Below are 16,180 nucleotides of genomic sequence, written 5' to 3'. Positions count from 1 at the left end.
TGTTCCTGAGAGAAATTTTATTCTGTACCCTGTAAAAGAACAATGAAGAGAAGAGACAACGGCAGCGGAACACCTTATCAGAAGATTGGACAAGGCAAGCCAAACTCTAGTTCAGGACTATGCAGGCAAAAGACATACATGGTAGATGAAGTCAGGACAAGTCCGGCATTAACTAGCCAAAAATACAAAGGAAATCCTGCTGATGTTCTGTGGATCAAGAGTACAGCCACAGTTCAACTCACATGCTACAGGAAGTTATGTGAAGGCTGCCACTGGCCTGTCTGAAACCTTCTCCATGCTGGCCATACTCAGCTCTCTCTGCTAAATGACACCTCAGCTTCAGCTGCAGCACAGCAGGTTCTGTGAATCTTCGCTCCTTCCTCCCTGACAGTTCATGTTTTCCACAGCTCCCTCATGGCTTCAAGCACTGATTCTCTTCTTCAAAAACTCCTCACAACCAACAATCTTATGGCACTTTTGCCAGCTCACTGCAGCAGCCTCCCGGCTATAAATGAGCTATTCCTGTTGTTATCACAGATTTGCACACAACCAGCTTGCAGAAGAGTGTCTCTCTCCCTCCAAACCACTGCTTTATTTTTACATGGACAAGAACCTTCCCTGCCCCTACCATAAGTCAATCCAGACAAGAGCATAAGTGTCATCATGACAAGCTAATCTTTCTCTCAAAAATTATTTTTTCTACTTCATAGTAAAAGATAAAATCTGCTTTTTTTTTCTACCAAATACATCCTTGAAATTAACTACATTTCTTCCTCTGAACTGTTTTTTTTTTTCTTCCTGTTAGTTCAAAGAAAAAAGACATGCACATAAACCACAGGCCCTTATTATTTTCATTCTAGCACTAAACAAATGAATTCAAGCAAATTCAAAAAGGGAACTGACCATGAGATTAATTCTTTTAACGTGAACACCTCTGAATTACACTAAAAACAAATGCAGTCTAGCTTCCAAAGAAAAAAAATAATATGAAAAAGAGGGGATTATATATTAGACAGTTCTGCAAACGTTCCACTATCAAGCCTATTTACATGCACATACAAGGAAGGGATGAGATGAAGCTCTAAGAGCTTTATTGAAACTGCAGTGCCACAGGCAATAACTAAAAACCTAGTTCAGGAGAAGATATCATTATGGAAAGGCAAAGTTAACTGCTTATGAACTCCTAGTAGTACTTACTCATTCATAGACGAAAGTCAACTACATGGAAATTTTCAGGTTTTAAAACCTTCACTAAGTTTTCAGGAGATACTTTCACATTCCCATCCCAGTTCATCAGACAAATGGAGTTCATCCAGAACTCTGTAGTAAAAAGTCGCTTTATGTCACAACTGAACACCACTATTTGAGAAAGTTAAGAAGCAAAAACACAGAAACCTAAAAAGTTGCTATAGGGGGAAGATTTTTACTATAGCATAATGTGCAATATAGCAGACTTATGGCTGCTTAGGGAAGCATACATTTGAAGTTCCAGACTTCCATGAGTTGAAAATGTGAGCAGTAATGTTACAATACAGCAGTTAGCCTAGTAGAAAAGATAAGAAACTTTAAAAAATGGAAAAATACTGTGGTTATGTATTTATAATGGCGGTGAAACACTGTTTTCCTAGATCACGTTTAAAAACCTCAGGGCAACAGTCTTAACTATAGTTTAAGAACACTAGCTATAGCTATTAAAACAGAGATTAAAAAGAGCTATCAGCTCCTTTGAATACCTAAACTTTTACCACCTTCATTCTAGTTGTCCTAACAGATGTAGTCTGTGCATCTGATGGATCTTTGAGAAGGAGCATGAATCCCAATAAGAGACAGCAGAGACAAAAGAGCCATCAACATAAAAGAAGATGAGAAATAATACAAAAAGAAGTAGGAAAACAATACAATCCAAATTCTGCAAAAACACATTACTTAGTAATGTCCATCTATCACAATACCAATTTGAAGTCAATACCATTTGCAGACAGCAATGTGTCTTAGTATTTCAGATTCCTTCTCAACTAGGGAGCTGTTGAGCTTACTTAAAACACAGACTTTTGCAGGAATCTCATGAATACATTAATTCCTTGCTTAGACACAGAACTCCTGAACTGTTTTGAGTAACCCCAAAAGATGCTAAGCTATAAAATACGTTCCAAAAATGAGAAACAAAAATATATCTACCATTTGAGACTTTTTACAAGCAGATACAGGAAAAAAATGTATGTACTTCCTAATAACCTGTCACAAAAGAGAAAAAAAAATCTACTTTTTTTCTCCATTTGTTATGCCAGCTCTTCCTTGACTGAAAAGACCTCAAATTTTTGTGACAATGCCCTTTAAATCACATGTCCAGGTACAAGAAAAACACCTGCTTTATGCCTACAGAATGCACTAACCAAAGGAGCCTTTCTTTCAGTAGGTACTCAGAATTTACTATTGGCAGCTGAACTGGAGGATGCAGATGAACAGTTGTAACACCTTTAAAAAAACATTTCTTACAGGTTAGGAAGCTCTTCATTTATAGCACTTGAATGTGTATTCATGTTGGTGGGGGTGCACAGCAAGCAACTGTTTCAGTGCTCTTACCCTGGCTGTAGATGGAGGTGCCTGTTTACCCAGTTCACCTGCTCCATGCACTAACAAGGCAGCACCTGCTACACAATCTCATGTGCTGCTTCTGCCAGACTCCCCTAGAGATGGAAGAACTAAGTGAGCATAGAGCAATGTAATGAATTCCCATAGGGATGAGTGTCAGCTCACAGAGCTCCAGCTGAGAATCAACCCCCTTATTGTTCAAAGTGTGCAATGTACACAGACACAATATGGTAAATTCAAAACAGTACTTCCTCCTACACACACACAGAGCCATATATGTAGACACGGAAGACACCTCCACCAAAATCGTTTCTGATCAGCAGGGGGTCTGAGCTGCAGGAAACTGAGCAACAAAGGCATCAAGAAGGTATGAACAAGGTGCTCTTTAAGCAAAGCCACTGGATCAGGCTGCACTCTTAAACAGGCCATGACATCAGCTCATCTGTGTCAGTGGTCTCATCACATGCACCACAGTGGCCACACACCCTATTGAAATCTGCTGGTACAAATATTGCAATCAAAAATTTTCAGAAAAAAACAAGGATCTAAAAGAAATCACTAGAGAGCAGCCTTTTTTGCAACTGAAAGGAAAAAAACTCACCTCCTGAAGGATACACCCTATTTCCCAACTACATCAGTGTGAAATTTCAAAAGGAAAATCAGACAGTCCTTTTCTGATTCAGAATCTATCTGCCTAAAGTCAAAGTTCATCAATAGATTGACTCACTCTTTGTCCTGAGACCCCTGTAATTACAAGCTGCAAGAGACTGTGTGGCAATGCTGCAACATTTTTCCTACCAATTAAAACATCGGGTTTATATTTTTGCAATGTTTTTGTTTTCTTCAGAAGCATATTAATTACAGTCACTACTTACAACTTTTTTATGTTTGTGGGAATTAATAAATTGTATCATCATCTTGCTCAATCAGTTAATTTACAGAAAATTACGCCTACATACTGTCTTCTAACACAAAGAAAGCTAAACAACATACTTATTTAATGACATTTCACAACAATAACAACATATCTACAGAATGTCAGTAATTTTACCATACTAATAAACTCCCTAAAAAACAACCACCAGCGCTAAAAGGACAATAAAGTTACCAAAAAATTACAAAGAACTTAAATTCTCTTCAATTCATGTGAAACAAGAATTGCCAGAAGCCTCCTTAAAATAGTAAGAAAATTTTATTTTATACAACTTAAATCTATTTCATTTGTATATTAGTCTCATTAATAGATACTGTCACCAGTACATATTTAATTACATTACTAAAATACTGGTTTAGGGAGTACATTTAACAATATTATGTGAGCAATCAGTTTTGTAGCAGAGAAACAGTTTTAGAAAAAAGGTTATATCAAATATACAGTATATTTTTGGTTTTGTAAGTATACGGGATTTGTGTTCATCTCATCCTCATTTTGTAGTTGTCCAAAGACAAAAACTTCAAGACACATAGTATTGTCTCTTCTGCAATCTGGGGGATAAAAAGTGCGAATCTGCACATACCTGATCCTAGCACTAGAAAGTTCTGTCTGCTATGAGAATAAGGATTCAAAATATATACTTTCATTTTTCAGTAGCAGACAAAACTAAGTTCTTATCCCATAACTTCACATCCTTACTACTAGATCACTAGTGAAATGTTTTATTTTAGATGTCATCTTGTCTCTTGGCACATAAGTCAGTTTTGTAAACAAACCAAACAACAAAGTAAAAAAAAAAATTAAAAAAAGAAAAACAACAAAACCAAGAACAAATAACCCTTCAGAAACACAAGGACCCTATTTATGACCAACAATGGATCATAGCCACATTTAAGATGACCATTCTTCCCTATGTCTCACATTCTAAACTTTAAAAAAGGAGAAAAATTGGAATATGTTTTACCAATTTTGTAAACACTTCAATAATTTCTCTTCATGGTCCTAATTTATACTTTAAAGAAAAGGATAAAACAAGTGTTTTCACACCTTAATTAAATCACTAAATGTCTTCCTAATACTACCAACAAATAAAAAGGGAAGCATTAGCTATCATGAAATAAAGACTGTTCTTTCTCTTCAGGGACAACAAAACTGGTAAGTGTTTTGAGTTAGGAAAAGTTTCAGAGGAATAACTTGATTAATTGAAAAACCCTATTGTAAAAGGAGAATTGCCCAAATGGGACTGGCAAAACCTTGAAGTGAAAAGCTTAAACATAATAATGGAAGACTACAAAAAAAATTCTATTAGCTCCTCCAAAAACTTTCCCTTTTAAGTAAGGCTTCAAAGTCGTATTGTAAAATACCAAATGATGAAATCTGTCCATCTCTTTATGAGCACTGAACAATACGCTTCCAAACTAATATCATAACTGAAGTGTCGAAAAGAAACTCTAAATGCAAAAAATTATTCTAATTAATATACAGAACTTAATTATGATGTTTAAGGAAGACTCAAAAAATTTAGATGAAATTTACAGAAAATAACATTTTTTGCTGAAATGAAACAGCAGGAAAATCTGTATTTAAAGCTTTTCATAATTCTACCTTACCAAGTTACGCAAGAATCAGTATCAAGAAGATTAATTATTCTGAAGTTACTGACTGCTTAAGTGTTAAATTACTTTACAAAACAAATCCAGAAAAAGGTATTTGCTTCCAGGGACCTAAACACTTGTATTATTCCTTTCCTAACACTGGCTGTTATCACAAACCAATTAAAGACCTGTACGACACATGTGAAAATCAGGGCAGTTTCAGGTCAGAAAAGTCCATGTTCCCTCTTAGATATGCAATAGAGCAAAGAACCTCTAAGTTCCCTACTTCCCTGTTAATGACCAAAAGGATTCTACAAATGGCACAAAGTAAAGCAGAAAGTGATGACTGGCAAAGCCAAGTCCCACACAGACAAAATTGCTCTCTTGATTCCAGATAATAACCAATAGCAGACTGCCATACATGGAAATTAATTTACGTATTACTCTAGAAGTCTTCTCTCTTTGATTTAGTATCTATCAATGCACCCTTACCAAGCTTCAGGTAACAGCAAAGCATACTCATGTGGTGAAGTAGTCTCTGGGAAATTCGAGAGAATTGCCTGTCTGTGTGGAAGTAAAGCTGATCCATGGAAAGTGAACAAAATTTCCAGGGCTCTGACGTTGCTTTCCTGAAGAACAGAACAGTAAGCTGCAGAGCTTAAGACTGATTTAGACTGAAAATGAGTAAGAAAGTTTAGGTCATACAACGCAGTTCATTTTAAAATTTTCTTTAGCAACAAAAAAAACAAGGTCAGGGTCACAGCATTTATTTATTTAAAATCAAACAAAGATACCACCTCTTAAATTTCTACTGAGATTCAACCAAGTTCAAAGGGAGGAGGAAAAAGCACTTTAGTGCAAAGAGCAGTATCAAAACAACATTGGATTCGAGCAACATAAATATTAATACCCGAGCATAAGTTCTTGCTGAAAGGACAATATTCTGATTTCTGAACTTCTTAAAGAATTCTCCATCATAATGCTCAGCTGCATGAGGCCCTCCAAGGATTTCCTTCAAAAAAATAAAAGACTGCTTTTTATACAAGATTTACAAAAGCATCAAAAAGTCCACACATCTTTTTATCCCAGGATGAGTAAGTATGAGATATATGCTGAAATGTATGCTGGGTTTTTTGTTTCAGTATGAAAAAAAACAGATGCATTTTTGGTTGATAAGCTAAACAATTTTCTGCCTTATTTTAATTAAGGTTTAGACATCATTAATTACAGGGATGTGGTAAAAGCCATAATGGGAGTGTGTGCATTAACAACTGCAAACTTTAAATTTAAAAACTTAGTAAAATACAGTTTGACATTCCAAAAACTTACACCTTCATAAACTCATGGAAGAAAAAGATTTGCTAGAGAACCTGCACAGAACTTGACAATTTTACTGACAGGGACATCACAGTAACCCTGCCTGAACTCTATATGCCATGTAGTTGCATATATTCCCTGCAGACACAGGATGCTCAAAGCAGGCTTTTGCCCAACTGCACCTCTCAAGACTAGAAGCTGTCCTGTTGAAACAGTGAAGCAGGAGTAACACCGTGACTCGAACAGAAAACATCTTACTTTTCTCCAGTGATAGACTGGAGTTTATAGCCTTTCAACAAGGCTATAAACATTAATACCACAATAAATAACAAAAAAGGGTAAGATGATGTGATGCAGAAGTTACAGGAATACCTGTGGTGTGAGAACTCAGAAGAACTCACCACATAGGTCTCAAGGCGATCAAGGTAAGTTAACAGCTTCAGCCTGCTGCGGCAGAGCTCCTTCTGTTCCAGGGTCAGCCTGTGTTCAGAACAAGAATTTTCACATTTGCCATTAGTATTTTATGTCACGTGCATGTGAAGACAAAGGTTACACATTTTAATGACCTTATGCACTGGGATATATCAAGAAATTAAGTAAACCGAGAACTGTGACACAATATAATGCCAATTAAAATTTAAACCACTTTTCTAGTAGGAATAATATACAAGAGTAATTATGTTCTTGCAACTGTGTAGTTATTATAAACCTATAATTCTGAATAAAACATGGCTTAACATTTCATTTACTTTGAGAAGTTTATTGATAATAGCAGTTCTTGACGCTTCTTGGCCTCCTTTTCCCTTCTAGTATCCATTTCTTCATCTGGTGACAGAAGGTCTTCATAAGGAATTTCAATGTCCACTTCCCCTGGCAAGATAAATCTGGAAGACAAAATCAACAATCTAAGCAATGAAGGGGAAAAAAAAGTGAAATCATTTTTGAAGAGACATATTAAAACAGCTTTTTGTCTATGTTTTGACTAAAAATCTCCACATTTGTAGAAAAATACTGAATTTTTGTGTTTTAAACAAACAGGGATTCTTCCCAAGCCAAGAGACATCAACTCCTGTTTCCACTCCCTCCCTAAAACAAAACAAACCAAACTTGATAGAAGTTTCTAAATTCCACAGCCAGCAACTGGATTGGCAGCAGCTCTCCAGCACAAGACTGCACAAAGAAAGAACAGCCTCTTTCTATTTCTACCATCAGAAACTGAACACTGAGGAGAATTGTCTCTATTGTGTTTCTATTGCTTCTGCTTGATCCATACAACTAAGACATAACCAAATACATTTATAGGGTTAGTTGCAGCTTTCAGAAGCAGCAAGAGAAATAAATTCTCATAGAAAAATATTGACATCATAAACTCCCTCTGATGAAGACATTACAGGGCATGTACTTACAATGAACACTGCATTTTATATACATACATAGATAAAATCTACAGGTACCTTATGGACATCTATAGAATAGTCTGAGTCAAAGCATGACCTTGCTTTATGTCCTGCAAAAGCTTCTCAGTACTTTCACTAGTGGTTGATAAGAAAAGAATTTTACCAAGTCACTATAAAATACTTTATACCCCATTCTTTAAAAAGAAAACAAACAAAAAAAAAATACTCTTCCCAAACCTGCCACCATCCTCTCCTTTTCCAATGGCCACAAGAGCCTCCAAGTCTGTGCCCTTCAAGCCATACTGAAGCAGCTTCTTAGCAGCATCTGCATTTTCTGGAACTCTTTCCAAGCACTCATGAAGAACCCAGGCACGTTTCTTGATTTTGCTCTGTCCAAGAACAAGAGCACAGCCAACGTTACATGGTCCAACCCAAAGCAATGGAACCAGAGATCACACTAAAGTTCTCATGTATTTCTTCCACTTAAGAAAATGTCAAGCTCCCCTGGTGACTGACAGTGCAAACCAAAAAAAGAGATGAGAACACAATAAACACAATTCCCTCAGAGGGGAATATATACATGGCAGAAAAGGGCACGGAAATACCAAATTACTCAGCAGAACTTCCACAACAACTGGAACAGAAGTTATTATTTGTACTTTCTAATTAACTTTACTCCTTTTTGCACTAAATAAAATGTGATGGTTTAGGGGTAAAATACATGTTTTACAAACCAAGTGTATAAATTCCACAATAGCACTTGAGTAATTTTCAATACCATCCTCTTCATAAGCACTAAGATTCTGTGACAGAAAAGGCACCAGAATTACAAAATAGATTTGCCTTATCTGCTGATCTTTGGTTGACATTACAGATCATATACAGAATGGCTGAATTTTGACATTCAGTCAATATCTGACTTGAAAAAAACAACAGAATACACTTCTCTTGATCTCTTGTAATACTTTAGCCTAGACTAAGATACCTATCTATACTACTATATATACACACTAATATACCTATATTATTCTATCTACTACTATACTCTATCTACTATTCTAATACTAAACTATATATTACTGTTCTATAGTATTATTATATTTCTATTACTAATAGTTTAACACAACCATGAGGTTGTACAACTTCAACACCATTTTTCTGCTGAGTTAGCACTCTTTGTTCCAAGCCAAAAAAAACCCCATATTGAATTCTACTCAAAAGCTCAGTTACAGTTTGCAGTTCACTGTATATTTTGTTATTCAAACTTTGTGATGCAGCTATTGATACCAACTTCACCTTCCCAGTTTACTTTCTATAATAACTTGAAGTATAAACAGTTGATATTTCCTATTACTATTCTTCATTTGCCAGGCAATAATCTACTGCTACATGCGGGGGAAGAGATTACACACAGGAAGTGTGTTGCTATTAACAGAAGTTAGAAGATATCCCAAAAGACTTTCATTAACTGCCAAGGTTTCTAGATCAGGCCTTCAGTTAAACTGTTCTCTTACACGTGACATGAAATGGAATTTTCAGAACAATTCTTCAATCTGCCACCAATTTACATTGCATAAATCAGAACACAACTGAGAATTCCATTTCTGTAAAGATAACACAGACAGTCTGACAAGAAAGTCTAAAAAAAAAAAAAAAAATCACAAAACACAAACACACCAAGTAGTCTTGAATTGAAGCGACATTAACCGCCGACTTCCTCCACTGTCTTTGGTATACAAGATCAGAATCAAGGCCATACGTTTGAGCTAAAGATAATGCTTCCCCATATTCTTCATTATCAATCTAAAAAGCAAACACATGAAAATGAAAGTCATCTGATTTTCCATATTGAACAATGAATTGTTAATTCTTGTGTTGAAAGAGGCAGAGGGATAATTACTGAGGGTATGCATTTGCAGGTAGGAAAGAGACTGGTTCAAGATACAGATAAGACTCAGATCTGACCTTTGGAAAATCAAAGATTTTTCCCCTCAAATAAAAGGAAGATGTTATTTAGGTAACATCATATCAGTTATACATCATATTTAGTCTGACACCAGCACTCCCTGGGAACTGTAACAGTTACAGAGCAGGCTGGTTTACCATGAGAACAACTGGAATGGCCTAGACAAAGCAGTCTGTCCAAGATCCATAAAAACAGAGCAGTATCTGCTTGGTAAGAATGACTCAGAGGCCTAATCTGTACATATATCTGAAAAAACATGCAAAACACTCACAAAAGACTGTAAATTAACCCACTCCTGGACCAACAACAAGTCGAACCCATTTCACTCAACATATGTGCCAAGTCTCAAACTAAATACAAACACATGAGTACACGTCCAAGTCTAGCCAAGCCAATGATTCACAGTGTCTCCCAGTGGAAACACCACATCATTTCAGTTACTATAATGCTAGTTTTTAAAAAGGATCCCTTTGATCAGGTGACACAGAACACTGTCAGTTAAGAGATTTTCAGAAATAAATCCTAAATCCTTCTGTCAACACATCAGGAATTAAAAGAAAAATAAAAAGGTATTTCTAAATAAAGCTGATTAAAAAAGATTTGACTTTTCCTTCCAGACTTACTTTTCTCTGGTACAGTTCCTCTGGAGTCGTGGATCTTAAGCTGACAAGGCGGAAATTCTTTGTAATAGTACGTGGTCGTTTCCGCGGAGGAGCAAATCGTTCCATTTCTGTTACAAAGTACAGGCCTTGCTTTAGGTAGCTGAAGTATCTGTCCTTAGCAGAAGTTTCTTCATCTGAGTCCGAGTCATCATCTCCCTCATCTTCATCACCAGGCCTGCTCTCCAAGCGCAGTCTTTTTGGAACGAGTTTCATCTCACACTGCAAGAAAACATGAAGAAGTAGTATACACATAGTACACCTTAACTAGTTTAGCAATCTTCCACTTCAAATTTCACAATCAACATCCTTCCGCCCTCTCTCCCTTAAACACTTTGTTTCTCAGTCTGCTTAACCTGTTCCACAAACCCTGACTGCATGTGTCTCCTGGATGTGAGGTTTCATCCCTCACCTACCAAAGTGAAGGCTTCTTAGTAACCTGCCTTTATCCTACACCTCCTGCACCAGCCAAGACAGGGTAGAACAGTGGAGACATCTTCCCACACTTTCTATAGCTTACTGCAGCATACAGGAGCATTTTCAACTCTCAGCTACTCAAATCAAGGTTTTCTATTCAATGCAATCTCAAGACTACATCCTTAGGCTGTGGTATGCCAGTCATTAGCTCTACATATTATTTCCAGAATAATAAAACTTTTCCAAAAACATACACAGAAGCTTTGTACTGAGATTTTTTGATTCTAATGTTAAAACTTTTGATTAAGATGTTTAACACCTATTTCAGTATAAGCTTTAGAAAAGAGTCATTTTCTCTGTTTTAAAGAAAATTACTGGTTGATTTTTTAATCTACTCCCTTCCGGAATCCGACTAAAAATTAACAAAAAATGTATCTCTTATGTGGCTCTGCTTTCACTGTGTTTCTCATGTCTAACTGAAATGTGTTCACTCTTTCTTTATGAGCCATGTATTTCCAAGTGGAAGAGGGATGGTTGCAGTGTTCTTCAGAACACTAACATACAAGGCAAGGTTACTGTCAACACAAATTCTTTTCTGTTGCCATTTTCCTTTCAGTGAGACTCAACGTTTCAGGAGTTTTGCTTCTACCCTCCACAAGTTATTTATTGTTTTATCAAGTTTTTCTTAGCACAGTTAAGCTGCAGCAAGTTCAGAATCCCCCTGCAATGCTTATCTACAGATAAGGAAGAAGAATCACTTTTCCTATTAGTAGTAACAGCTTTTATTTTAGCCCCCCTACCTTAGGATCACATATAAAAAAGCAAACTGCAATCCAAAAGGATACCTGCTTGTGCACATTCCTCACCTCCAGACTTAGAAATCCTCCATCGTGAGCCGAGGTGACCTGAGGAGAACTCTCAAACCATTCACACGTCTTTCCCAGCAGGTTTCTTAATGTCTTGACTGATGACACAGTCAATGCACCAGAGCAGCGAGCAAGGATGACAGAATTATCTGCCCACCAATTTACATCTATCAATGGGTAATAGGATTCTTTATCTAAAATAAGAATGCACCATATAAAGAAAGATAATGTTAAACCTCAGGTAAGAACAAAGGAGACTGCCATTATGAAGAAATACAGTGTAATCTAACAGATATTTATTGTTATATTTGCAACCTTAGTTCACTAAGTCTGTATTTTATATCAGTTATCTTTTACTAAACCATTTTTGTATTAAATAAAGCCGTTGAGAACAAAAAAACCCTCACAATTACAAATATAATATATATAAATTATTTGGAAAAAATTCACAGTAAACTGATTTGCTTTCACGAAAACAGACTCTTCATCTAAGATAAAGATCTACTTCATTACCTACCAGGCCATCCTCAACATGACAACAAACCTAATAGTAATGAAAATCAGAAAAGACTACACTGCTTTTGAGGACAAATAAACATATCAACATATTCCAAGAGGAGGTTGTTAGGAATATTAAACTAAAAAAAGCAAATAAACAAGAAAGGCTCTAGGACTGAGGATGGACGCTATGGCATTTCCAGTCACTGTCTTGATTATGGTAACTGGGTGTTGGGACAAAATGTTCATCACAGAGTGGGCTCATACTGCTCCCCACATGTCACTTCCCACTCCTCTGATGAAAACAACCTTTCCCCAAACAGCACTAAGAAACAGGTCAGACTATTCCTTTTTTAATAGTGCTTAACCAGCAGCCTACCTATGAAGGTCAGATGAATTAACCAGAAGACAGAATCTCCAAGGAAAATATACAAAGAAGCAGGAAATTTTTAATAATATAGATGTGTATAAGCAGCAGCAAATGGATCATGGAATGACTATTGATCTCTGCACTCTTGGAACAGCCATGCAATAACCAGGTGCTAAATGGCTGCTCAGATTGGCCTGAGCTTTCAGAAAATAACAGAGTATGATAAGGTAAATCCAGTTAGACAAAATTGCTTTAGAATTGTTTTTAGAATTTTTAACTGGTATCTTTAAATTACAGTAGCTTTCAAGACTTATTAGACATTTACAGGAAGAAAAAATGAAATCCTGTGCTAACTGAAATATTAACTTTTTTACAGCTACAAAAGCATTCCTAAAAGAGAATCTGAAAAAAAAAAAAACCCTATTGTGACACTCATTTAGATCTACCATGCTACAAATTCAAATAATGCAATTTTGGCACCCTGACTGAGATTTAATTCAGCTATTTCAGAACTCACTTATTTGCATTACTATTTTAACTGCCCAGTGATATAAAATAATGATCTCACTGTACTGTATACCTTTTATTTTCTTTCTTTTTTCACTAGAGAGTCTCCAGTCTGGGTTAAGCTCATCATAGCCCGGCTAAAAAAAAAAAAAAAATTACATGCAAGTACATCTTTGTAACACAGAATCCATTTATTTACTCTGTTGTTGACCCACTCATTTTTCAATTAAAATGCTCTCTATAAATTCAAACTCTTCTCAAGCATAAACATACAACTGCTGCAGTACCACTGGACTTTTCTACAGACAATTAAAAGAATAAAAACAAAACCACAAGTCATGGCCTGACCAGCTTTAAACAGTAACCATATCCTAAAGATTTCTGAAATAAAGGTTCTCCAGCAATCAAAAGCATAGTGTTTGCTTCTAATGTCTATACACAGGACTGCAGGCACATAAAATAATTTCCAAGATAGTCTGTGTAGTGGTCCTGTGTGACAGTCTAGCACAGTTCTGTAAGTATTTTCCCCAGCTATTTTCACAATTATAAAGCCCCTTTCAAGACTACTGCAAGAAAAGCAGCAGCATTATTAACTGAGGCACCGCAAGGTTTAGAATTTTGTTGCTGTTATTTTAAACCTGATTTAGCAGTGACAGAAATCCTGCCCCCCAGTGCAATGCAGTTGAAATACAGCAAGCTGAAATAAATGAAGCACATTTGGATAAAGCAGAAGGTGTTTTTCAGACTTGATTTTTCAGTAGGAAGAGGAAAGTCTACTAATTAAAAGTAAACATGAGGCCACTCTAAGTTAATTTCACACCTATTAGGAAAATACACATTATATTTGGACACCAGTTTCACCTATAAAAAAACTTTTGAGAACAGTCAAGCACTAAATATTCCTTTATATCACCCTCACTGAATATGAAGTCCAGAATGCTTCTTCAGAATACATATTCATTATTGCTAAAAACAAAGAAAAAATACAACTCACTGCAGGCATCCGTGAGCAAAATTTGTCTGAAGTTTATAGTAAAAATAGAGATAAATAGATATGCATATATAGACACAATGCTTATCCCAACACTACAGCAGAAATTCTTTGAGGTTTTTGTTCGTTTGTTTGTTTTGGTTGCTGTTTAAAAAATGCTTTTCTAAATAAGCTTGAAATTACATTTCGATCCCATTTGTTTACCCTGCTTGGAACAGATATTGGTTTATGTCTCGTAGGTTTATAACATAACATACAGTACTCCCAGTGAAAAGCCTATTAGTCAAGAAATTAATGGGAGGAAAATCAGAACACTTCACATACTAGTGTGCATCATTTCAGATTTCTCACTTTTCAGAATGCATTTCCTCATTAAAATAAAGTTGGGTTGTTTTTTTTTTCTTTGAAAACTATTTAGCTTTAAATACCCAGTGTTTAAATTCACACAAGTCACTAAAAGTTTGCCAGTGTCTGAGCAATTTCTAATGTAAGTTCCTCTACTTAGTTTTGCAAACAATTCCTGCAGAAAGCATTGGACTTAACAGCAAACTGATTAAGAAAATATTCTACAGCATCATCTGGAACCAAGTATGGTAAATTTTGAGGGAGGAATAGAGTACACTAAGAAATCCAGAATTTAGTTTCAACCAGTGAAACAAACTGAGCCATGTGAGCCTCTACTTCTCTTCTGTGACTGCATTTCAGTCTAATGGCGTTGTAGTCTAATTTCAACAGTTACCTACTTGGTACCAAAATGCCTCATGAAAAATTCATTGCAACATAATTGGCTCTTTTTCGTAATTTTTCAAGTTCACAGTTTACGGGCATAACATAGAAAGATTACAATAAATGTAAGTATAGGGTGAAGGAAAGACATTTTTGTACTGTTCTTGTGAGCCAGTGAAGGCTTCCTGAAGATAAGGAAAGCCTCTCTCAAGGAAGATACCAAGGCTATCACCATGACAATGTGAAGAAGAGAGAAAGTCAAAAGATACGGACTTTAGTTGGCTCACAGAGTGACATGCCTCCTTTTCACCTATTGAGAGTTTTGTTTCTTTCTCATGACCAATGGGCAGTGTATGTGTTTCTTAAGCAAATGTAAATATCCTGTAAAACTATAAAGGGAACAGGTTGCTTTAATAAATAGCCCTCTACAGCCTTCTGATCTGAGTCTTGGTGCTTGCGCCGTGTCGCGCTCTATAGCGACATCAGGCTCTTGAAAAACATGGAACTGACTGGGAAGCAAGCTAGTGTGTAGCTAACACAGTTACCTGAACTCCTCTCATCTCCTACAAATACACAATTCCAGAGGAGTAAGATATATAACTCAAGCTTCTAAACATGTACATTCTTCTTACCTGAGCAGTTTGGTCCCATTCTCCTTGTTGTCTGAGAGATGGAATAGACCAGATCGTCAGTTTTCCTGAGAAATGAATAGCTGCCAAAAGAGCTCCATCAGGAGAAAGATTCATCTTGAAAACTCCATCCTGTTGAACATGATATCCAAGCAAATAAACAAACACACACAATAAAAATATACACCAAGGAATAACCCAAAAATTCCTCCAAATGTTTTTTTTTTATATTTTAGTGAAACAAAAATTTGTACAACCTTCTACTCTGAAAAGTTAACATGCCTTAAATTAAAATCAAACATAAAACCCTTATTCTAAAAGAAAAAGGTAAGAGATCAGTTATGACATGGAAAAATAAAAATAACCCGCATGAAGGAACAGCACTATCTTAGCATGAATAAATCTTTAGGAATGTAAACTTCTGTATCACGTTGTTGTATGGCAAATAAAAGCTGGAAGTGCAGCATTCCTAAGAGAACACCCTGACAGCAATGCAGAGCTGCTTGGAGGGAAAACCGCAGGTTGACAAAAAAAACATCCAGCAGCCTCAGTTTTCTACTATCCTGACTCTCTGGTCCCAATTGCTCCTTAACAGTCCTCAAGAAAGACTACTACCAAACCACAGCTCAGTACAACTCTTCCTCCCTGAGAGTAAACTTATACGTGAGCATTATTACAAATTAAATTCTTAAATTAAAGGAAAACAAAAAAGTGAT

At 36.1% G+C, this 16,180-nt stretch overlaps 1 protein-coding gene across 3 annotated transcripts in view; it reads right to left on the bottom strand.

Moving 5' to 3' along the window:
- NBAS (NBAS subunit of NRZ tethering complex) overlaps positions 1-16,180 on the bottom strand; it is a 158,775-nt gene that overhangs the window by 122,901 nt on the left and 19,694 nt on the right. For all 3 annotated transcript variants that reach the window (XM_038130268.1, XM_038130269.1, XM_038130266.1), the window contains exons 12-21: positions 15,468-15,596; positions 13,192-13,255; positions 11,744-11,937; positions 10,425-10,682; positions 9,513-9,638; positions 8,073-8,224; positions 7,188-7,322; positions 6,840-6,918; positions 6,032-6,133; positions 5,614-5,750 (exon numbers count right to left, since the gene is read on the bottom strand). In XM_038130268.1, the coding sequence (XP_037986196.1) occupies positions 5,614-5,750; positions 6,032-6,133; positions 6,840-6,918; positions 7,188-7,322; positions 8,073-8,224; positions 9,513-9,638; positions 10,425-10,682; positions 11,744-11,937; positions 13,192-13,255; positions 15,468-15,596 (1,376 nt within the window). The remainder of the gene's footprint in view (positions 1-5,613; positions 5,751-6,031; positions 6,134-6,839; positions 6,919-7,187; positions 7,323-8,072; positions 8,225-9,512; positions 9,639-10,424; positions 10,683-11,743; positions 11,938-13,191; positions 13,256-15,467; positions 15,597-16,180) is intronic.

The sequence above is a fragment of the Motacilla alba genome, chromosome 3 (assembly GCF_015832195.1).
Source record: "Motacilla alba alba isolate MOTALB_02 chromosome 3, Motacilla_alba_V1.0_pri, whole genome shotgun sequence".
In the NCBI taxonomy this organism is placed as follows: Eukaryota; Metazoa; Chordata; class Aves; order Passeriformes; family Motacillidae; genus Motacilla; species Motacilla alba.
Note: the sequence above shows the minus strand (reverse complement) of the source record. Positions and strands in the feature narration are given on the sequence as shown.